This window comes from Coturnix japonica, chromosome 13, assembly GCF_001577835.2.
Source record: "Coturnix japonica isolate 7356 chromosome 13, Coturnix japonica 2.1, whole genome shotgun sequence".
In the NCBI taxonomy this organism is placed as follows: Eukaryota; Metazoa; Chordata; class Aves; order Galliformes; family Phasianidae; genus Coturnix; species Coturnix japonica.
This window is the reverse complement of record NC_029528.1, coordinates 14,232,093-14,256,871: the sequence shown is the minus strand read 5'-3', so window position 1 is coordinate 14,256,871 and position 24,779 is coordinate 14,232,093. Positions and strand designations below refer to the sequence as shown.

Here is a 24,779-nt window from a genome sequence, read left to right as displayed (position 1 = left end):
AAGCTACTGAGATTAGAACTATACAAAGCGAACCATCGTATCCATGAGATGCATTTACTTCAGCAAAGCAGCGTGTGCCTACCAGTGTTTTAACCAGTAATAGTTTAATTTGTTTGGAAACAGAGAAGTCTTAGAAAGTTATTTAGTAATTTTCTAAACCACAGGAGTTAAAACATGCAATTTAAGGACAGCCAAGTTACAGTGTGCTACCATGAACGGGGACTAAGAGCTCAGTAACGCGATGGTTAACGTGCCAAACACCTGTACAAGAGACTGTTGCCTAGCTCTGTTTATTGGTAAATCACTTTAGTAACCTGAATTCACAAAGAAGCAGTAAATAACAAAAACTACAGATAAAACACAGGTTACACATGCAAATTCCTGTTCACATATCACATGTGCAGGTACATTAATAGCACAGTTCTAAAAGATTCTTGACAAAACCAGATCAACAGAAACAGTTTTAAAATGCAGGTATGAAAATTTCCATGGGCAGAATATCGAGATACTGCTGTTTTGGGGTTTTTTTGTGGTTTTTTTTTTGTGGTTTTTTTTTTTTTTTTTTTTTTTTTGTTTTTTTTTTTACATTTCAGGACTCCAAATGCTGCTTTTGAACATAGCAGAGGTGAACGACAGCTGCAAGATTCAAGTAAAAGCAGGAAGAGCTGGAGGAAATAATACTGCTCAGAGAACAGGCATTTACTGCTCACTAAAAATACAAGGTGGAGCTGAATAGGAAAGTCTACCAAGAGCTTAGGAAAATAAATCACAACGCTGTAAAGCTGACTAATCACTAATTTACCTATCGGCTATAGAACAACAATGACATTAAAAGAAACCGCAATTCAACAGTTAAAAATGCAAGTTACATTGAACGACTTTTCCAAAGTGAAATGCAATGACAGCCTCACACTCCAATGAAGCGCTGCTGGGCTCAGACTGAAGTACGGAATGTTCCAGGTGAAATAAAATTGCAGTGGTATTTTTTAGTTTTTATTGAGAACGGATAGACCAAATTTCAAAGCTTGAAAGTAGTGAATTTCACTCCAAGGAATTCTTGCTGTAGATGAGCTTTTCCACACGGATGCAGGATTTTGTCTTTAATAGCTCAGTGTCAGAATGAAAACTTGGTGCCATTCCCACATTAAGAACAATTTTTTTTTTTTCATTAACTTAACTGCTTATGCTTTTTGCTACAACACTGAACACATGAACAGACCTCTAACATCTACTGTATCTCACTAAAACAAAAGAAAACAGTATTTCCATCTACTACTTGTACTGCTTTTAAAAAAAGATTAACATTAAGAACAAAGCCACTCTTTTCCTTACGTCCATCCTTCTTTTTATGCTTCTTTCTTTTGCCTGTAGTCTTCTGCCATCTTATCCAGAATTTTCTGTTAAAAGAAATCAACCACATCTTGATATACTCAGAGTTTCTCACAGTCACAACATTAAGCCCATTAAAGATTAACCCCCCGTTTTCACTCTGTAAATATCTATGAATACTGACTGCAAAGGTTGTAACGAACACGATTGGCACTTCTGCACAAGAAGTGAAGCAGAGCTCCTCTAGCACTGGGTTATCATTACATCACTGAGCATAGAGCTCACCAACAGCTCACAGCTGAACGGCAGCCATCAAGCATTTACTTGGCCCTGCCATTACCATCTTCCTAACAGGCTGGCAAGCAAAGGGAGCAACTTGCCCACTGTGTGGATTTGTGACTGTAGCTCTACCACTTACCTGCTTGAAATCTGTTATCTCCCCTCTCTAAAGAAGGGTTATGTCAGAAATGTGAGGAATTTGGTCCCACTTTCACTCCCTGCCGGCAAAGTGCTTTGCCATTGTAAATAAAAAGCTGCTTTTCCCTCTTCCCTCCCCAGTTCTAAAAACACACCGAATCGACAAAGCACTCAAGAGCAGCTCTCTCTCTATTTGTGCCATAAAAAAAGGAGATCAGGTTTCATTCAAGTATAAAAGTTAGTAATTTGCTAACAAGTCTCAGCATTATTTGCCCCACTTCCCCATTTACATCAACCCTTCAATGTCCCCACATCAGGTACCTCAAATGGGAGAAAAAAAAAAGAAAAAAAAAGAAAAAAAAAAGCTATGGGTGATGGATGAGGTGGGTTTTTCTTACTACTGGATTCTGCATGGTAGTTGATTTTCTCTTCTACTCCTTGATAATGTTATTTGCCTTGAGACATTTGTTTGTGCCACCTGCCTTCTAAATGCGTAGCCCTGTATTTGTTTTTGGATTGCCTAGCATTGCATGGGAGAAAGCAAACGTTTCCAGGTCTGAGATACCACCTTATTCCTTTCTATAGAACCCATGGGCTTTGATTTCAGCTCAATAATCAACCCATATGAAACCAAATGAAGTGAACGCTGCGTTATTAGAGCCTTGCTTAGAACTTCCCTTTCTGGGCAGTGGTATATAAAGCAGCTCACAATACAAAAATACAGCAGCAGCATTACCATTCATGCCATGCAATCATGTGATACCTCATCCAATTAGAAACTGTCAAACATGCTCACAAAATCAGAAGTTGCAAATATGGATTTTTAACAAAAGTATTTAAATTAAGTTTAAGGTCTGCAGTTAAATATACTCTCAAAGGGCCAATTGGAGGAGATCTGAGTCACCAGAATTTACTTTGGGCCACTAACTCTAAGCCTGGCCTCTGCTCCAATCAGAATGCCCTCTATAATCCAAGTTTGCAAAGAACTGCTGGAGCCCATCTTTCACAGTGTGTATCCTGGGTACTTTTTGCAAAAGATGACGTTTTAGCCTGAGTTGGAAGTTAGAGAAAAAGCCAATTTCAGCTGCCTGGGAGCTTGTTTTTGTTTTTTTAATTCCTCTTCAGTCCGGTCTCATTCAGATCTATTCCCCAAGGAAAGAATCACGCCACTTAAAATGAACAAGTTTTTGCCTTACCTTCAACTTTTGATAATGAGGAAGGCTGCTGCAATGGGTCTTTTTTGCAACATCTTCATTTGTGTAGAACAGGGAACACAATTTGCAATAAAACCCTGTTTTGGGTACCACATAATTCACACCTAGAGAAGTAAACACCACAAAATAAACTAAGAGAACTACTCTACATCATTTCTTTAATGTCATATGTCATTTCAAGCTAAATCTTAAACCATAATCCACTTTACATTAAAAGCTGCTTTGTCTTTAGAAGTCTTTGGTTTAGTTTACTCAAGCCAGGGGCCTACAGTAATATGTGCAGACTTCTTTTGAAATCAACCTTTCAGTTTAAGGGTCCGTCTTACTGACTCCTTTGAAAGAACTAACAGCGTTCTGAGGTCAATTTGTGCCTTTTGAGCAGTTAGTATGAATCTAAGCTAATATCACTGCTGTGATTTGTGCTATTAATTGAACTAGTGTTGCTAAAACATACCTCTTCCGATTTAATTTCTGCCTAAGGAAAGTGTTATGGAAAACTGTATGAAAATGAGGGGGAAAAAAAAAGAGAATACTAGAGGTAGGGGAGGAGTGAAGAAGAGAAGAATGGAGAGCCCTAAAATGAAAGGCTCAGAGGCAACACACTGCCAGAAATAAAAGCCAAATGAAATGAGACATGCTACTGCAATGTATAGAGACAGATTTGAAAAGAAATGAAAACAGCCTTACCAACAGGAACATTTGGCTGGTATGGCCCAATCCTAAATTCATCTGGAATAAGAGCTTTCTCTTGGACACACTTCGTTTCCTGTTCGTCCTGGGTGTCTGTATTTTCATTGGCATTTTTCTCAGGATCTGGCGCTGTTGTGGAATCGGAAGCTTCAACAGCTTCAGCCTTCAGATTATCTTCAGTCTTGGTACCGTTTTCTAACGTTTCATTTTCCTGCTCTGGCTCCTCAATCTTGTCTACTTTGATTTCTGCCAAACTATCATCATTTTTGCCAGCAGATTTTACTGCCAAACCTGACTTCCGAAGTTTCTGATGATCTGAGTCCTCTTCATCACCAACCTCATCTAGAGTGACAAAGCCCTCCATGCTCCGTGGAAAGCCACCCACGTATCGCTGTTGAGAGAATGTTTTCCTTAAGTCACCTTAATCTTAATGGCTTCCCTCAAACCACCTTAAGCTCACTTGCTCAAAATGTCACCCAGACATGCAGAAGTGTAACAGGTTCTTTTAAAAGTATTCCACTGCTCCAGAGTCAAGCGTTCAATTTGCACTGAACATCTCAGCATCGTGAGTGTCCATGTTCTATCACATCAATATGTGACCTTTGTCTTGATAATTCCATTTTTTTTAATCTGTTATTTTGAAAGTCCCTCTAATGTGAAGTGTTTTTAAATTAAATGAATGCCATTTTAGGATGCAGTTTTTACTTGTAACAATCCCATAAGATCCTAAAATTCAAGCCTACATGAATCTAGAATCTTACCAGAATTATTTTATACTGACTAATAGTATGAAAGTTCATAAAAACTAAGAGCCCTCTGTCGATCAGTGGAAGGCCTGGAGCTTCCCCACTGAAAACAAACAAAAAGCCTGCAGAGGGCTCTAAAAACCAGCTTCACCAACAGTGAAACTGACAGGGAGACATCAGCATTCCATAGAATTAACAGTAATCATGAATAAGTGAGGGAAGCAGCATAAGTTTTGTATCTGTGCTGTAGGAGTTTAGTTCTTCAAGGAAACAAGTCTGGGTTTTGAGGTGCCTTATCCTGACATATAGGTATGTGAAAAGAAATAGTCATTGCCACTCACATGGGCAATATTAACCTTAACACTGCACAACTACCTTCCTGATAGAAGGACTCACCAGGACTGAAACCAGTGCACATTGAATTCATTTAAAAGCAGGGAATATGCCCCTTATGTCCCCTTTCCTACCAAAAAGACAAAGAAACACGACAGTCAGTAATGTTACTGAAGTTTTGCACACATTTTGCATCCTGCCCCACACAAACAAGTGTGATTTAAAAAAAAAAAAAGAAAAAGAAAAAAGCAGCAGCTGGTAGGAGAAACAACTGTGAGAGCACACGATCATCTGGGGAGAAAAACTCAATTCACTGCAAGAAGCACATGGCTTCCAAGACCTTAAAACTATGTATTTTTTTCCTTTCTCAATTGGAAATGGCCTTGGCTAACCCAAATGGACTTGTCTGCCTTTGCAGCTCAGCATAATTAGCAGACACTCATACAATTTTGTTCAAGTCTAAAACAGCCTCAAGTCTCTTATGAATCCTCAACCAGATGTCATTGTTCTGTTCAGTGCTCAAAAGAGTAACTACAGCTTGTTAGGGATAAATAGCTCCCCTGGCTGCTTAACGTTAGTGAAGAAAGGAGCAAAGACAGGTAAGAAGAACCCCAGGAAGTAACATGGGTGGAGATGCACAAGTTAGTGGCTTCTGTCAAAACAGAAACACTGATTTGTAACTGATTTCATTTGCAAGTTGCATCCAATGGGATCTTCTTTCTTCGTGGAAGCTTTAACACCTGTTTCTCTTCAAACAGGTATGACATGCACACATTTTAAAGACCCACAGAAAAAGATCTGAAATAGGATACTGTGGTGTACTATTCAACTTAAAGAGCTCTCTAGACTCAAGTAGTAGCTTGCAATATGATTACCTTTTTAAGTTTTTTCTTCGATGCTGGATTGGCCACAACATTTCCCTCGGTTTTGACGGTCACATCATCAGCCGGGTCCTTTTTTTCTTCAGTAGTCACATCAGTTAAATTGGCAACATCTGCATCATCTCCTGCTGAGCTGCCACTTTCCAGCAGCGCTGCTGCTTCCTCCTCATCCACTAGGAGCTCATCTTCAGATTCAAGGAGTAAACTAGGCTCATCTTGGTCTGCCTGCTCACCGCTTTTAGCGCCCGATGGCTCAGCAGTGTCATCTTGCTTCTCCTCTTTTACTTTATCTTCTACAGTGCCACTTTCTGGTTTCTGAGTAGCATCAGTCTTAGTCTTCTTATCACTTGGAGAGTCTTTACTGTCTGGAGAATATGTTCTCTTTCTGTAAAGAAAGAACACTTGCTTGTGAATCTGAATGGCATCCAGAAGCAACTAAAAAAGACCTTCTGTCTAGAAGGGCTTAGCTCTTCTAGACAGAAGCTTCCAAACTGTGGTTCTTTGTTCAGATAATGGAAGCTTGAGGGAAACTGAATACCATTCTTCAAGCATGCAAGAGGCTGCTGCAAGGAGGAACTGTCCTTACCAGACAGGACAACTGCTCCTGGGTTTAAATTGGAGGAAGGCAAGGATAATTAAGGACTGCAGCAGATTTCCTGAGCAGTCCAGGGAGGCTGTGAGGTCTTGTTTAAAGGAAAAGGATAGGTACCATATTGAAAACAGTTAACCTTAGTGCACAAACAACATGATGATCTCAGAGCCTGCCAGACTTCTTTAGTATAATTTCTATGCTTTGGACAAGGCATTTTCATATACCCTTTTAAACAACATTGTATTTTAATAAGAGGCAGTTACCTAGTTTTATCCTTTTTCAGAAGTTCGACTCCCTTGTTTGGAATCTAAAATTAAAGGAAGAAAAGTCTTAAGTCACAACAAAGTATTATTTATAGAAATATTGAAACATTGTTCTGCCTGGTCTGAGTTAATCTAGGCAAGCGCTACCTATTTAATTAATCCAGGAGTACCCTTTTACAAAGCCCAGATAGCAACCAATCAATGAACTGCTAAATTGTTACAGTATCTCCTTGATCTAGAAATCCCACCTGTCTTCACCAAAACTCTGTTATTCAGCACAAAAATAGGGTAGTCTGCTAGAGAAAATTATGTACAGCATCTCTTGTTTATGAGCTAATTCAGCATGTTGCAAGCAACCATACAAGTCAGCCAATCTAACCTTTTCACTACCACCAGGAGCGGGCTATGCAGGAAGCAGAAGACTCCCATCACTTTGCTTATTTAGGAATTCCTCAATAGGAAATTCCACTTATCTCCCATGTTAATAATACACAAGTTGAAGCTCTGGGTAAGGGTTTGAATTTGTCACGACATTCATTTTTGGTGCACAGTCATAAGCAATAGTAAGACTGCTCCATACTCCATGAGAAAAAGCCCTTATTTAACTATGCTGTTGATTAGGCAGCTTGACAAAGCCTTCTCCTACATGTAGTTCTGCCACCTAGCTTATGATTTTAAAATCACAGATCATTTGGAGAGAAGAAAGAGAAAAAAGGAACCACATAAGAGGATGTTTAAACAGAACATTTAGTTAAGAGCTGCACTGATTACTTTAAACTTTGATTTTTCATTTTTTCCATCTGATAGGAGAACCCTTCATTCTCTTCTACACCTCAGAACGCCACACTCCTGCTATGGATCATTTAAGCAGCCAGCACTGAATTCTCAAGGAACAAGAGGGGTCTTCTACTTCACTTTATACCTTCACCTACAATTACAAAACAGTTTGCAGCTAAAAATTCAACTTACCCTTAACACCAATTTCTTATATTTTTCAGACAGATCCACTTTCACACATCTGCCTTGGAACCAAAGAGCTTTGTTGGCACAGTGTTCAACCATGGCTAAAGCATCTTCTCTGGTCTCCATTTCAATGAAAGCCTGAAAAGATTAAAGTACACAGCACAAATTACTATAAAATAATTCTACTGGCAAAGCTATTTAATTTAGAACACAGCATTTCATAATGCTGAAATCAAATTGTGCCTTGGCTTTATCCAAGCCCTGCAAACTAGCCAAATATTTTAGTATTTGCTGAAGTGTCCTACATAACCTTGCTTTTGAATTCCATAATATCTGTGCACTACAAAGTTTACAAATTAAATGTCAGTTATTTCAGTAATCTGGAAAAAAAAGTCACCTTAAAGTGAAATACAAATCAACTGAAAAAGCACCTCTCTCATTTACTCTCTTTTACACTTGAGAGCACTACAGAGCTGCTTCTACTGAAAGAATGAATACTTAAGTGAAAGAAAGGTGTAATAGCAGAAGATAAGTATTAATGTTTCTTCAGCCTTAAAAAAAGTTCAAAATGCCTTCAGATATACATAACAAAAAGTCTCAGTGCTAAATTATACTTCACAGCTAACATCTGTTTTTGCTGTGTCTTTTTTTCCCTTTCTTTTTCTGAAGCAACTTAAGCTTACATTACAGTGACTTACACCCTAAGCTAAATAGCAAACCACCTACACCATTCCCATATCTATGCTACAGGAGCAGCCTAACATTTCTACACAGTTGTGTCTCAGCTTCCAACCCCCACACTCTCAGTTCCTGCCACTGGTTACCTGACTCTTCATCCTCATAAGGATGTAGTTCTTAATTTTTCCATATGGTTCAGCCAGTTTGAGCACTGCGTTATCAGAATACCCCGAGTGAGGTAAATTGCTGAGGTGAATCACACGACCAAGTTCTGGTTTTGGTGGCTCCGTTTTTTGGTCAGGTTTGCCTTCAGGTTTCTAAAATTAAAGAGTACATACATTGTTTAAAGTAGATACCGTAAGTAGTACATTTAACACTGTACCACTTAAAACACGTAAATAAATTATATCCCTTGATTAATTTGATATAGCTCAGAAGTACATAAAGTAACAATTTAAAAGCAGCGGCCAGGTAACAATCACTGCCTTGGACTGAAATAACATTAAATAAGCAGAAATATCTTACCTTTATCCTTTTGTACTTCTGTGACAGGTGGACTCTGACTGGTTTACCAAATACCAGCGCAGGTGTTGTTGAATAGTACTCTACTGCAGCCTGAGCATCTTCGGTGGTTGACATTTCAATAAATGCCTGAAAACATAAAAACACATTAAGCATCACCGTGTTTTTATTTCAGGTCTCAAACTCTCCCTTGTTTTCTCATAAATATGTCTACATTGAAACAAAAGTTGCCTTTTGGCTATGACGTTAACTGGCCCATAGAACCAGGCATGAATTTCACATACTTCACACAGCATTTTAGATCTGGATTTAGAACATTCAGTTGCTTCCTGCACTCCTTTCATGCTTTTTCACCTCTGTGAAAATACACTGGCTTTTTTCTCCCTTCAAAAAATGACACAGTGTATAAACTACATTTGAATTTCCAGAGAAAATTAAAACAACAAATTGAATTATTTGCAAACCATATTTTCAAGAAAGCTAAAATGAACCAGTTGGATTCTTAACAGTATTAAAGTTGAAACGCAGTACTACAGTATTTGTAAAAAGAAACACTCTAGTCACTCTTCCCTTCACACATCAGCTTGGTGATGAGCGCTATTTGGCTTAGAAGCCATGCATGTCCTTTACCAGAGCTTCAACTCAGACAGTAAGCATACCTAAGAAACCAAGCAGTCCCAACAGCACTAATAAAGGGCTAATAAAGCACTAATAAAGCCTAATCTTACCTCGTTGATCTTGTTCAGAATCAGGTGATTTGTAATTATTCCAAACGGTTCCACAAGCTGAAGCAGTTGATACCTCAAGTTCTTCCCTCTCTGGAAATCCATGATGTGAACAACTCTGCTCGTTTCCTATTGAAGAAGTACACACACACACATCATACACAACACATGTGACAACTAACCTTAAAATAAAACTTTGTAAAGATCTGTTCTTTTTTTCCTGCACTATTATTTTATAAAGTCTTAATTAGCAAACAAAACTAGACACACAGAAAATGCACAGCACCTCCAGGGATCTTCAGAGGAAGATGCCTGCTGTGACAGTTATACAGACAGCAGATTGCCTCATGTCTTCTTCATGAGAGAACATGCAGAGTTTGTGCACTTTTAAAACAAACATTTTGGAGAGTATTTGGCAAAATGAAACAATCTCTTTGCAAAGCTTCAATATTTCCTCACAAATAAATCTCAGCATTGTACTATTTTAAAGGCACACCACTCATTAAAAAAATAAAATCCAAGGAACAATACATTTGATTAAATAAGAAGCATATCTGAGATTCACAATGTATTTAATACTAACCACTCTGCCCTTCTGCATGTGTCTCGGTCCTTGCATATTTCCATTTCCAGCTCCTTCAAGAAATTAAAAACAAAATGAGCAAGCTCAGTTCAGCTGACAAGGCTGCCTGCTATTAACGGCTTCTTTACAAGTTCTGGACAGAACTTAAAATTCTAAAACAGAATCACATCAAGTTTTAAAAAGCCACTTAATTAGTGTCACTAATTGATAAATTAGTACTACTAAGCCTAAAAAGGCTGTTAATGTTGTATATGTCAAAACTCAAGTCTGAGATGTATTGAAAAGTTTACAACGATGCTGTAACAACATCAACTATTAAAACACCCATCACTCAATTACTCCTTTAATGCCTGAAAGATTTCTTATCAGTCAGGATTAGGTAAATCAATTAGTTTTGCTTTTTACTGACTCTATTTATTTATAAAGTAAGTAATAATGACTTCAGCTGAGAACCTGATTCTTATCCTGCCTTCCTGGGAAGATAAGGCTATTTCTCAAATCTATTTCTCAAATCCATTCCAAATCACTTTAGGAGTAAAGACAGACAACATTGAATTCTCCCAAGCTTCACCAGCATGTAGGTAGCTAAATGGAAGATGTGCAATAGATCGCTACACAGGAAAACGTGTACGACCCCAGGCATGTGTTGGTTGATAAATCCAACAGCTGAGAAAAGAAACCCATCATAATGTCTGCAGTAGTTTCAAGAGGGGAGAAAGGTGAAAGCATGGAAACAAAGTATTTATGGTGAGGAAAATAAATGAAAGTATTTCAGTTCCACCCCTCAGAGAGCACTGCTCTGTTGTTCCACAACACTGATCAGAAATCAAGAACTCATGTCTGGTTGTAAAGGATTTTGTTTGTTTGTTTTTCAAAACAAGGCAACTAAAACCCCAAGTATAACATGTGTTAAAGCTGGTGTTACTGCTGTGACTGTGCGCTGCCTACTTGATACAATAACAAGCCTCAGGAACACAACTGAGATCCAGTAACTCATGAGGTGATTTTCAGAAAGGGGCATCCAGTCTGGTGTCGTCCAGCATTACCTCTTGGCCCAACAGGAGGCCCTCCTAGGTGGAATGGAGGTGGTGGGGGTCCCAGAATTCCCGGTGCAGGGTTTGTGGACTGCTGCAGCATAAAGGGATCACCCCTAGAAAAAGGGGGAAAAAGATTAGAACAAAAATGGTAAAGCCTTTCTCCTCCAACCACCCAATTCCCAATGAGCATCCAAGCACAAGTCAACCTGAGCTGCTTTTACCTGCTCAGAATGCAGAGCTACCCATTTGAAGAAGTTATGTCGTTTCACATTAAATGTTAAAAAAACCCAGCTTAAGATAATAGTAATAATGTTCAAAATTACTTTAAAGCATTTAGATTAAATAGCAACCCAAACTACACAGCTCTGATTAGTACTGTACTGCTTAACCCAGCAGAAGAATAGCATGTCCATTCGTTACTTACATTCCATGTCCTGAATCACTGTCAGGGTTCCACTCTGGATATCTTAAATAGAGAAAAAGAAAAAAAAAAAAAAGTAAGAGGAATCCAATCTACGTGTGCTCACTTTTATACCTATACCTGTATTTTCATATAGGCTGCAATACCTTTACATGTTACACAAACTGCAGCATCTAATTACAAAAGGGAATGCTAGTCTTTATGAGAAAATTCCTACATTCAAAGTAACATGGCTGCTGATATATGTTAGAATATGTTATGTGTAGAATAACTTAATCATACAAAAACAATATCTTGGCATAAGCCTGATTAGTAAAAAATAGAAGTTGCAGCAGATTTGCAAGCGATGGGATGCAAGTGAATGGCCTCAAGGTGCATCAGGGGAGGCTCAGAGTGGGCAGGGGGATGTTCCTTGATGGGAGGCCGGTCCAGCGTTAGGGTGGGCTGCCCAGGGACATGCAGTCCCCATCCCTGGAGGCACTTAAGGCATCAGCAGGATTCTGATTTAAAAACCAGCACTTCTTTTGTGTCCCCAAAACGCACTATTAAAGCAGCATATCTTTATTCCCTGCAACATAAGGGGTGGTTTTTTAAGCTTGCTCTGAGCATCACAGTTGACAGTTGGTTACTTCTAAGTGCCCTCACACCACAAGAATGTTTATGTACTTCGAATTCATACATTTCAAGCAGCAGCTGACAGCGTCGGCCATGAGTCGCTCCATTGATATGGTGATTCCACTCCTGCAGCAAAGTAAATAACTGTAAGTTAGCCTGCTGTGTGTGGCTCTTATTTCTAACAAAATAACACTGCAGTAGTACTACCTTCTTTTCTAACCTAAAGTATCTAAGATTAATGTGATGATATCAAAATACTTCTTTAGTGCTCTGGAGACACTCTAAAACTGGACTTACGTCTCAACCCCGGAGCTGGGTGGGAAGGTCTCTGACCAAGGATGCCTTGCAATCTCTGGGCTTCACCCTGCCTCAAACATGCGAAGCTTGCAGGGTAACTGCCACAGCTTTCGTGTGTATTGCTGACGTTCCAACTTCCAAAAGTAGGTGCTGAGATTGTTACGTTTTTAATTTTTATTTTTTAATTTTTTTTAGTAATTTTAGAATTTCCTCTACTCTCTCTGCTTCATTCCTCACATTATCAAAGATGAACGTGGGCTACAGACTCGAGTTTTCAAAGCCAAGAAGGAATTCAGAAAGGAAAGACTAAAAGAAACAAAAGTGCATAGCTAGGACAAACTACAGCTATACATGTGAAATACAAAAACTGATGAGCATTTGAGGGGAATAGTCAAGAAAAACAGGGCACCTAATAAGGATGGTACAAAGGAGGAATAACAGAACTACATCAAATTACCTTAGTACCACAGTGAAGTTCTTAGTGGAAATATCCATTGCATATAGAGCAAGAGCTGGGACAGGTCAGCAGCGCAAAGGGTAACGTACCATGCCACAGGGAGCAACGTGTGGGAGAGTAATTACATCTTCTGGGGGGCAGTTTAACATCTGATGGGTTTTCATCAGCTCTATTTGCTGATGCAAACACACACACACTGCATTGGCCAACTGTTTGATACACCTTTTATTTTAGCTATAGGATTTCCCAAGCCTTGCCCTTTCCTGCTTTTTTCACTTGCACCCTACGCCATCCTCCCTGCAGCAGCACAGGGCTTTCAGTGTGTGCCCCAAGTGCCCACCTTGCGCTTCCCACAAAGGAGAGCAAACTGCACCTCACAGCTCCCACAAAGCACCAGCATTAAGCCATGCTGTGTTATTACACTCCATGATACACAGGAGAGAACATGGAGCAGGACCAATTTTTTATTTTTAAAGTCAAGGTGGAAAACGAGCACTTTCTCTTGTTAACTGCACAAGTTGTAGGCTCTGCAGCCCTAAATTAGCAAACATGCTTGCAATTAGGATGCAAACAGAAGCCCCAAAGCCCCACAAGCAAGTCCTCTGTCTGTGAAACACTCAGTACTTTAAAGCAAATATTCTTCAGTTTTGAGGCCAGTAGCAAGTTTTAGTGCTGTAATACACAGAGCAGCCCTTCTACCACTAACACCCCCTAAATTCAGCTGCACTAACTGTCAAACCTCACTGCTGACTCTGCAAGGATAACACACGTCTGGAGCTGCCTTAACATGCACTTGGAGACTGTTATGAACTGAAATGGAAGTTATCTGCAAACTGGAGCCAAAGTTTGGGGGATTTGATTCTCATATCTCATCAAACACTTTTTTATGCTGGCAAAGAAAAAAAAAATAAGCAGAGAGATCTGATGTATAAACTGGGATTATTTTCCCCCCAGGGAAATTTTCCAGCACAACAGCTAATCCATGTTATTAAGTTTTTATTAAGTTCAGTTCTTAATCTACACATTGCTTTCCTCCCCTCCTATATCCACTCTGAGGTGCCACTTGTCTGAGGTTGCAGGGCCCCAGATATTTACAGACACCAATTAATTCTGGGCATTTGTGTTAAAGCTCAAGAAATTCTCAGTCAAGTTTATTAAAACAGAAATGACTTTTACTTCAACTGATGCAAGCAAGAGGACACACTGTTCCCTAGAAAAGAAGGCCAAACTTAAGCACCTAATTTTAGATACTGCCTTATGAGGGACACAGCCAGGCTTTCCCTTTGAGATATATCACAGTTTCAAGTGTTTAACCTCCAAACTCATCTGCTCTACTGCAGCAGGCTCTTTGTTTGCAGGAAAAATAGTTGCTATGCATTCAACACCTCATTCCTTGACAAAGGGATCAAGATGGACTGAAAAGCTGGGCTAAACTTCATTCCTAATTAGTTAAAACAAGCTGGGTCACAGAGTCTGTATGCAACACAGTAATGAAGCAATTGGCAGCATCGCTAAAAGAGGAAAAAATGAGTCCTAGCCTGCCAGGCTGAACTCTACCAAGGGGGGCTGTCTGTCTCCTTGGCCTAAAGCAGATACACTGCTTTATCATAGACTTCTTGTTGTATATTCTGCAGTATTTTTATTTGGGGTTGGGAAAGTGAGATTTTGATAATACAACAATGAGTTTATATTGTCCTAGCTAAGAAAAGCATTCCCTTTCTGCTTTCCATACGTTTTGGTTCAAATCAAATTACTTCAAACGTTAAGTTCTGCTTGATTTAATTTTGTGGGAGATACAGAATAGGAAACTCTGTAACTGTTAGATATGCAAAGTGGAGGAAAAAAGGAGAGAAAGAGAAGAATTCTTGCTATAACAATATTTCTGAATCAGAAACAAAACCCAAATCGGGTCGTAAGAAACAGAAGATCCAATCTCAAATATTTTATGGTGTTCTCAGCAGCTTAAGCCAAACGTGTCACTAAAAAAAGATGGGTTTGTGTGTCGTAGAAGGAGTCACTCACTAAAGTTACGCTGTCAAAAGAATTTGGTATTTCTTGTACTTGGAAAGACACTTCAGGTTGGGCAGCCTTTAATTAAACAGACCTTCATACCAAAGCAAACGACGAATAAAGGCTAAAAAGAACCCTACTTACAGGAGCACTGCTGCCATCTTCAAGGGCCTCAGAAGTTTATGTCCTCAATCTAACCAAATGAAGTCCTTTATACAAAACTGAGTGTGGCATCTCAGTTGTTCGTATTTAAACCTTTCACAAAAACAAATGTCTTGAAAGTACGTAGACAAGAAACCCAGACTGTTGTGATTAATTTATACCAAGTAATTAAAGCAAAACAAGTTTGTAAAGTGTCAGATCAATTGGAGGAGTACAGCACGTGCTCTAAAGCGTCTTGATCAGCTCCTGGCGGGGACAGGACAACTCACGGTTCAACAAGATGGGATGTATAGAAGCAGCGCTTTATTGAGAGGGAACTGTAAAGAAATGGTTAGTAACAGTAATTCCACATGGCACCAATTTCACAGTCATGGCATGTACTGCATTTTCAATTGAAGGCTAATAAGCCACTAATTGCGACAAGAGGGGCACTGTATTTGCCAATTAGCCAATTAAATTGCCTAGTATCCTGAAAATCAGCAAGATGAGTCAAATTGGAAAAGCTGAAAGTGAGAAGGCTCTGAAAATACCGTCTGAATAAACAGGCCATTTTGAGTCAAGCGCTACCGCTGCAGAGAGCTGAACCAATGGTGGATAAACTAAGAGGGAAGCTTCAGCGTCACTGATCATACCCGAAGACCCACTGTACCTGCCAGCCAAGTAAAGAACACTACTAGGAACACAGAGCAGATACTGCAGCAGGCTGATTGCTCGGAGAGTCTACAGGGATAGATGCAACATGGGACAATAAAAAGTGAGTTGGAAGTGTCTAAGAAAGTTGTGAAAAAGGAGAAAAATGACGACAAATTTCAGCCATAGTATGAGATCGAGTGTTAAAGTGAAATTAAAAAGGCAAGAATGAGCTAATCTAAAACGTGATTTATTTTTACTTATTTATTTTTAAACTTTTTTTGCAAACAGGTTCCAGGGCTCTACATTAACTCTTTCCCTTTGGACAGGGAAAAAGCAGAACTGTGCAAGAATGCATCTTAACTACATGTAAACCGGTAATCAAGACAGATGTGGAGGAGAGCTGAAACTGGCTTCCTGAAGGGCACAGTAGATACACTGCAAAACAAAAATAACCCAAACCAACCAAAAACCCACCAAAAAACTGCTTAAATGCCAGATGTTTGTGGTTAAGAGAACATGTAGATGTAAAATATAAATAAGATATCCCAGTAGATGACAGCTGTTTGACTGGAAGTTAAGCAATCTGGGCAAACAAAATACATTAATGTAAAGCCCTGGTTTACAATGTTTGTTAACAATTACTCGTAAATAAACCAAGTGCCTTTCTCACTCTCAAACCAACTTTCAGATCATTTCAAAAGCAACCAGGCTATAGAAATAATTAAAGAAATAGGTAAATACAGAACAGATACTACAACGTAAAGGAAAATAGAAGTATCTGGTGCATAACTCACCTTATTAGAATGAACTGGCATATCACATATAGAGCACAGATGGGGATAACCCTTCGGTAAGAATCCATGGAAGTCTTCAATATTGCTATTTGGAGGAGCACCTCTCTTTTTCTCAAAGAGAGATCTCTCGGGACCAGGGCCGCGACCCATTCTGTCATACTCACTGTCAAATTTATGATAGTTATGCGAAGTCTCGCCATAGAAAGATTCATCCCTACACCTTTCTCCATCTCTCAATCTGTCATCTTCATAATCCATTCTGTCATAATAACCAGATTCTTGAGAACGACTTCCATGGTCATAGTCAACTACCGGGTTGAGACTAGGACCACGATCATCAAAGCTATCTCTTCTAAAATGCCTTTTTTCTTCCCAATCATCCCTAGGTACTCTGTACGGTGGTTCCCGTGTGGATGATCTGCCATCTCTACCATAACCTTCTTCAGCTCTCCTCCTTTTAAGTTGTAGAAGGATCTGAGGCAAGTTTTCAGGAGTGATCTTGTCCTCGGGATAGCGACTCAGTTCATCTAAGTCTCTAGCGGACAGACCAAAGCTGGCCAAAATATTAGTGGCCTGGTCTGCATCTCCACGGTGCTGAGAAGACAAAGGGAGCGGACCTCTACTTCCAATGTTAAATATAGACTGCAAATTATGGGAAGAGGTACTACCAGAAGACAGTGCACTATGAGATCCTTGTTGGTTCAATGAAGAACTCATTCCAAGATTCATTAAGCTAGCAAGGCGTGCAGTACCCTGGTTCATCCTTCCAAGAGATGCTGGCATATTTAAAGACTGGGTAGCAGCAGCAAGAAGGCCTATTCCTGCAGAGAGCTCACGCCCATGACCTTGTGAATCCCTACTCAGAGATGACTGCTGGAATGACTTGGACATTGTAGAACTAGAGCTTGTCTACTTTACGGATCAAAATCTTTGTTTGTTTGGTTGGTTTGGTTTAAGATGGCTGAAAAGAAAGCTCGCACTAGAAAGCTAGGCAAACTTCACTTCGAAAATGGTAACGCCAAGAAAGAGGATCAATAATGACTGCAGATCTTCTTCAAGCTGAGAAACACCAGACAATTCTGTAGAAAAACAAGCAGTTTTAGTCATAAATCCCTTTAAACAGATGCAGTTTTAAACTTATGCATCATGTTGATCTAAAACATTAAAGATCTCAATCTTATAAGGCTTTCATTATATAATAAAACAGATACAAGATGTACCCAGAACCTACAAATATCGTTTCAGATAAAAATACAGCACTATTTCCTGTACATTCTTCTACAAAAAACCAAAAATAAACAAAAATAAACCAACTACTTTCATACTGAAGACAAGTGAATTGCAGAAGTTTGGGATGCCTGGAAGCATCTAAAGTTTCCCAGCACGTGAGCCCTGATCTCTGTTTTATGGCTTTGTTTATAACCTGCAGTGCTGCACTACACCCTGTGAGAAGACCATAAAAAAACCCTCAGTGCACAGAATCAGAGATGACTTTGGCATATAACACACATTGAAAATGAAACCTATACCACCACAGAACAGGACGAAAAGAAGTTAAAAGTAATTGAAGTTTGGGTAACAAGTTTCTGCTGTAAGATCTGGTAAACAAGACCAACCACAATATTTCAGTCTTTATGCAGTTAAAATCCAATCACTGACGTGAAGATAGATGTGAACAAGAAAAACAAGTTTCAAATTTTTCAGGAAGTAAATAAGACCTCTTGCTCAAATTGCAGTTATACAGGTAGCAGCACATAGGAAGCGAATCTTTACTGTTATATTGCAGCTGTGACATCAGCCTGTACCTTCAGACCTCAAGCTAAACAAGGTCAGGCTTAGTTCTGGGCTGGGAGCCCAAGGGAAACCTGCAGAAAGAGACCCTGGGAGTCAGTAGATGGCACTGGGGCCGTGCAGCCCCGCCAGGCAGTGGCAGCTGTGGCTCTTACCCATGTTCGGCTGCTTTGCTTTGCTTCTGGCACTTCTGATATCATGACCACACGTGGCAGTTAGAGATCCTAAGCCAGCACTCAGGAGAGATGCTTATCCACCCTACGTCCTAACATAGACGCCCTAGCCTAGCACTTAAACTCCTGATTAAACTGCATTTATTCTAAGTTTCTAACAGTATACCTTATAGACTAATGGCTATCTTTCAAAATACTTTTTTTAATGCAGAGCAGGTATAAGCTGCACTACTTCTCTCCCATAATCCTTCAGCCTTGGGATCTATACACAAAATATAAAGCAATTTGACACACATGAAAACATTCCACAAGGGACATGTTGTTCTCGCACCCCGATGCAGTAAAGTCCTTCCAAATCTCTGCAGACACGTTTTGCTTTTGCTCTGCTCCTCAGTTACTCATGGCTTGAAGAAGAAAAAGGCAGAAATCGCATAGCACCAAACAAAACCAGCTCCTGAGAACAGGCACGTGTAGGGAGGAATGGGAAGGGTAAAAGGAAAGCAAAGGTTTTTCCTTGAAGAGTCCAGTTGTGCAAAAGGCAATTTCTTTTGTACTGGAAACAAGAATAAAGGTGAAGGTTCTGCATGTGCCTCTGCCCCAGCTGCCTGCTCAATGCAGAGCCCTGTTCCAGCACTGCACAAAGCTCTTCCACTCTGTTTTCATTAAGCTGTAAAGCACTTCCCATTTCTTTCTCATATTACATACAAAAGTAGCACTGTTACAAAATTACACTTCCATGGAGAAAAATAATGAATACTACAAAAGAAACTGAGCACACAAAACCCTGCCAGAATTCCACCCTGGAACATATCTGCTTCATACCATTTCCTGTATCTTTTGTTATTGGTACCATTGAATTTGTGGGTTTTAAATGCACATATTTTGGAGCTACTTTCTTGCAAGTTTAATTGTGCAGTATCTGGTTAAGGCTGAGACTGAGAAACATGGGATGGAAAGAAGTTTGGAAGTATCTGAGGCAGAAGATACAAAAGCACTGCAGAGGTGAGATAAGAACAGGGGAGGGCAAATCAAATGCTGAGCAGGCATCCAGGACAGGCTGAACACACTGAGCGCTGCTAAGCAGCATTTCAGCACTGCTAGAAAAATCAAGAGTCATTCAAACGAGAGAAAGCAACCGTATCCATCTGGTACCACGTTTGGTCTTACATACGGTCTGTACTCTTCAAACAGCTGCACAATCCTTACTCCATTTCTATGTCAAATTTCCTGCTCCTTTCATGCACTCACAGAGCGGTGTGACACCAAACTTAGTTTCTTCATCAAGTCAGGTGTTGGAGAGCTTTACAAAGCAGGCCGTCACAGTGAGGCAGCAGGCAGCCCTATGGGCAGGCACAAGGCAGGATTTCACTATATCAGGAAAGTTCTCTGCTTTCCAACATAACCCTTTCTCTTTGAACAGATGCTCGCTAATCCTCTTGTCACAATTTTCAATTGGCAGCTCATTGTCCACTGCTTTGCAGAGATTATCAGAGAACAAAACCCAACAGCCCAGCCCAGCTTGCAATTGGGCTGCAGAGTCTGATTAGATGCCGTGCTTCAACCACACAGAGCTGCACAACCACACCACGCTGCTGCAACCCTGCAGAAGAAAGAAGCAAGCAGGAGAAAAATAAGAATGGGAAGATGGGGAGGACAATAAGACAAAGAAACAGGGACAAACTTATGCTAAAACTGCAGAACTTTAACTGCCACGTGGTCAGGTCTGTGCACTGATTGCTTAGGAAAGATTTCACATCAGTATCCAACAGAGAGAAGCTCCAGCTGCCGACGTCTGCTGGCTTTGAAGAGTGCCATCAACTGAGTCACAGCACCAAGATGAGTGCGGCTGAACAAAGCCATCTAAAGATCCAGATACGATTTAGCTCAGCTGAAAGTATTTTGCTAATTGCTCTTCATGTAATTTCAGCTCCACCAGGAACAGACAGGCTTTCAGATATACATTTTTAAGATCTGTGGTCAGAAATTTGGACATAGAGAGATTTGAAAATACATCATATGAAGCTATCCTGAAACGAGTTTAAAGCCAAAGCGTTAATAGATTCCCAGACAAACGTGGGCAGTGATCAAACACTGTATCTGAGAGGTGCACAAGAGCTTTCTGTAAAGGCAGACAACAAAAGCAAGGGATTTGAATCCTATGGATCCACAGCTGCCAAATGAAGGCCCAAGTAAGGCCGTAAGGCTGGTTTCTCAAACAATACAGAAGAACTTTCTTTTATATGGAAAACTGATTACTCCCAATAGAACAGGTTGAGTTCTGGTTCCACATCAATTAGTTTTGTTTCTGACAAAGTTTGGCCCCCAAATTCTCACAGTTTGATCCCAATCATTTAAGATCCCCTCCAGGGAACAGCCCTGGGCTGGAAGTGTTTCAGGTTCCTATTCCTTCTACCACTCCGTTCCTCTGCTACGTGCAAACACATTGATCCTAAGCTCCTTCCTTTCTTAGAACAACTCCTCTTTGTCCCATTTTTCTTCATTATTAATAGAAAAGTCTCAAAAATGAAAACGACATTCACCTTCTATTCAGTTTCACTTTCACTTAAAAAACCCAGTTTGATTAAATTCCGTGTGTTCTGAGTAAATCCGCCTAGAATAAAGACATTAAGTAATCCAGAAGCTGAAAAATACACCATCAGTTTGCAGCAATAAAGGACTTATGAAGACTACACAACTTTGAAACCAAAGTCCCAAGTTTCCCCTCTGAAATCCCTGCTTTCCAGACCCAGACATGCAGATCTTCCCTCTCGTTTAGGTGTTACTCTCAGTGCTGCCATCTGTTTGCAACAACCTACTGTGCCGTGGAAGAAGCCGTACATTTCTCAGCACAACAGATTATAACACATCACGGCATGGAAGGTTACCTACAGGAGAGATCTGGGAGTTACAGACTTAGACTGACAGCTCCCCTTGTTGCTCTGCGAAATAACTGCAGTGAACACAAGAACCTGCACAGAAACTGGAGGCAGATGTTTTTCAGGAGCTGAACCTCATCTCAGGCCAGCAGGATCGTTTCAGCTTGGGCAATTAAAAGCCACCATTTTCTCAAAGGTAAAGGAGGAAGAACAGATTGTCCAGCAGCTTCATGCAGAACATGCAGATTATCACCCATTTCAGATATCAGTATTGCAGGCAAGGAAACAACTCTTGATGCTGAAGCAATCTTCAAAGGTTGTGACCTCAAAAGCCTTCAGCAGCACGTGGCCCATGGCAGCACGCAGAGCCGGGCAGGGCAGCCAGCCCCTTCCAGGGCTGTGGAGCAACTGAACCAGCTCCGTTCCTTAGGATTATTTTCAGCTTCATCTCAGCTTGATCGGAGGAGCAGGTGGTAACCTGAGATCTGGAGTTACTGTAACACAAGACTGCTTCAGAACAGAGAAATTACACATGAAAAGACTTGTTTATAGAAGGGAAATTACCTACTTCAGCCGTTATGACATCCTGAAGAACTGACACGGTTTCTAACACACGAGTGCACAGCAGAGCACTGTAGAAATAAGATGCTGAGTTCCTATTTCTGCTCATTACATAATTTCATCAATTCAAGCATCCCTTTCTGTATAAGGCTGCAGAGTGCACTCATTCCTTCACAGAAACAAAGACCCTGAACAGCACAGGAAGAGTAAAAGAGGGAAAAAAAAGTGCATTTAAGAAACTGAAACACAAGTGGCCAAGAATACACGGAATAGAAGCCAGCACTGCACTGACGGCTCCACAAACAGGCCGTTACCTCTGCAGCATCCATGCATTCCTTCCTACCACCTACATGCCCGTGATTACCGGCAGGCAGCAGCTCCACAGGAGGATACACACACACACACACACACACACACACACACACACACACACACACAGCCTCCAGCAGTGGGAAATGCTGTGTGAAGCTGTGAGCGCTGCTCCACAACGTGCTGTGCCAGCAGTGCAGCCCTGCACAACAGAACCAGCCAGGATCCCAGGCTGGACACTCTGCTCATATCATGCCCATGCACTCGCCAAAGGAGGCAGCTTCTGTGCACCCACGTCAGTTTTGGAGATAAATTGACTCTTCCAAATTGACTATGACTCTTCCAGGCAAGGCATGTACCAGAAGTGCCTTTTCAAAGGAAACAGATCACACAAAATGATGTAAAGACAGATCAAACCAGAGAACAAGAGCAGCATTCTAACAGACAACTAATTACCCTTTTTTTTTTTTTAAATGATTTTTAACTTCTGTATTTTGCTCCATCAAGCAATTAAAAAGTCTTCTGATGAATAACGGAGTGCAAGTCTGCCTGCAGGCGTTTCAAGATCCGGGCTAAAAGTGCATTCTTTCCCAAGCAGAACCGTGCTCCTGATGCCAGAGATGCATTCAAGCTGCAGCCATGCCCAAAGGAAAACCCTCCTGTTGGAGTTCTGGCTGCACAACGCTGTACAGGGACCCCCACGGGCTGCATTAAGTCAGAAATACAGTGGGGTATTTGGTATTAAGACTTGCTGGCTTCAGAGCGCTGAGAAAAAACGCAAGCAGCAAAAAGGGCTGCACAAATACGTTCATAAATGAAGAGGCTGAAATAAAATCGTGTCTCTGCAGCTTTGCTCACAACATCTTGAGCTGCCTCAGTGTTCAGCTCAGTCCGTGTGCACGGCAGAGAAGGGCAGCAATATTCCCTCATTGCTCACTGAAGTCAGGACCATTTCTATGGGCACACACAGACATCAGGGACTGAACTTCTCAGGGCGCAGTAACTTCAGAGCTTTCAAAACAGGCACATAAATGGCTCAGGGCATCACAACCAACAGCAGAAACACGAGCAAGAGATCTCCCTTCTGAAAAAGACAATATATTCTTACTTGGAATTCACCTCCTTGCCCAGCACACAACAAAGGGCAGAGATACCGAGAACACATCTGTGCAGGGCTCAGTTTCCAGCATCCTTGCTCACATTTCATTATTCCATATAATTCGCTTATGAACCATTTCTCTCATCACAATTCCGAGATAAAAGTTCACTAGTTTTGGAGTAACACGTTAAAAACATCAACGTACAGTTTGCTGCAACCTGCAGGGAAGGTGCTTTGATTTAATATGACTTTTAACACACAACGCTGCAGGGTTCACCCTCAGCAATACAAAAGGCACCGGCTACTGCTGTGCTCGCAAGGCAAAGACCTGCAGGGACCGTGCAGAAAGCAGCTCTCTGGGGAGGAACCAGAGCCACCCAGAGCCCGAAGAATGGAGGATGGATGGAAGGAAGAGCCCTGATCAATAGCTGAGAACAGCTGGATGTTCTTCCCAATGGACTGAAAGGAAACAGCCACAGACTAAAGATGGATTTTTCAGCTTCTGCTGTGCAGCATCAAGGCCCCGTTGGAGCAATGGAGCAGCATCAAGGCCCCATTGGGGCAATGGCACAACATAAAGGCCCCGTTGGAGCAATGGAGCAGCATCAAGGCCCCGTTGGGGCAATGGAGCAGCCGAGTCTCGCCCAGCTCATTTGGACTCTTGTATTTTAAACCCGGCAGAACACACGGCGCGTTATTAACGCGGCAGCGATTCACAACCGCAGCCACAATGACACGAAAGTGAAACTGAATAGAAGCAGCGCTTGGTCCGTCCCCGTCCCGCGGCCTATCCCGTTAATTAACATTGGATACCGGCCCATTAACACACATCGCACCGCAGGGCTGGGATGGCCTCGCTTTGTTCGGCCGTGCCGGGCGCTGCGGGCGGCCCCCAGGGGTGCGGGGTGCGCATGCGCGCAGCGCCTCACGCAGCGGCCTCGCGCCGGGCCCGCTCCCCATCCGTCCCCTCCCCCCCCGCCGCTCCTAACGGCCGGTCCCGCTCCGTCCGTCCCTCCGAGCGGCGGCCTTGTTCCGGTTGTTGGCCGTTCCGCTCCTACCTGCGGGCCGCCTCCCGTTGGCCGTCGCGCCAGCGGCGGGGGAGGGACGGGAGGAGGGACGGTGAAAAGCGGCTGCGCGACCCCGCGCGAGTCCCGCAGCGCTCGCGAGAGCACGGCCCGGCTCCCCCCGCTCACGTGCCCGTTGGCCGCTATCCCGCCGCTCTATCCCGCCGCTCTATCCCGCCGCTCTGCCCCGCCGTCCCGCTCCGCCGCCCGGTGGGATGTGGCCGGGCTGAGGGAGGCGCCGCCGGGCCGGGTCTCGCGAGAAGCGGAGGCCGCTCACCGAGCTCTCGCGAGAACGCCGCCGCTCCGCCGCTCGTCGCCTCATGGCCGCGCGCTGCCGACGGGGCGGGCTTTGGCCGCGCTCCTCCCGCCCACCGGCCGCGGGTTCGAGCCCGCCCTCCGCCTCCCTCATACCGCCAGCTCCGTTACCTGCCCCGGGCCGCGGCCAACCATCGTCCCGCCGCTCCTGGGCCGGGCGATCGGCGGGACCGAGCCGTTACCTGCGCGGAGATGTCTGTGAGAACGGGCTGCGGGCCCCGCCGGGTGC

The 24,779-nt window shown here is 42.0% G+C and overlaps 1 protein-coding gene across 11 annotated transcripts; it reads right to left on the bottom strand.

Moving 5' to 3' along the window:
- Positions 1 to 271: 271 nt before the first annotated feature.
- On the bottom strand, positions 272 to 24,779 carry MATR3 (matrin 3). 11 transcript variants are annotated; one of them, XM_032447362.1, is made up of 15 exons: positions 24,662 to 24,776; positions 16,363 to 17,441; positions 12,074 to 12,135; positions 11,398 to 11,439; positions 10,983 to 11,086; positions 9,937 to 9,989; positions 9,357 to 9,482; positions 8,632 to 8,757; positions 8,253 to 8,423; positions 7,435 to 7,566; positions 6,466 to 6,509; positions 5,605 to 5,995; positions 3,648 to 4,041; positions 2,943 to 3,064; positions 272 to 1,397 (listed from the first exon to the last, which is right to left on the bottom strand). In XM_032447362.1, the coding sequence occupies exons 2-15, from the start codon at positions 17,251 to 17,253 to the stop codon at positions 1,347 to 1,349; spliced, it is 2,709 nt and encodes a 902-aa protein (XP_032303253.1). In that variant the 5' UTR covers positions 17,254 to 17,441; positions 24,662 to 24,776; the 3' UTR covers positions 272 to 1,346. The 11 variants fall into 11 exon arrangements, with proteins under 11 accessions (XP_032303253.1, XP_015731489.1, XP_015731488.1 ...); XM_015876003.1 differs by lacking the exon at positions 24,662 to 24,776 and adding an exon at positions 24,513 to 24,577; XM_015876002.1 differs by lacking the exon at positions 24,662 to 24,776 and adding an exon at positions 24,369 to 24,494.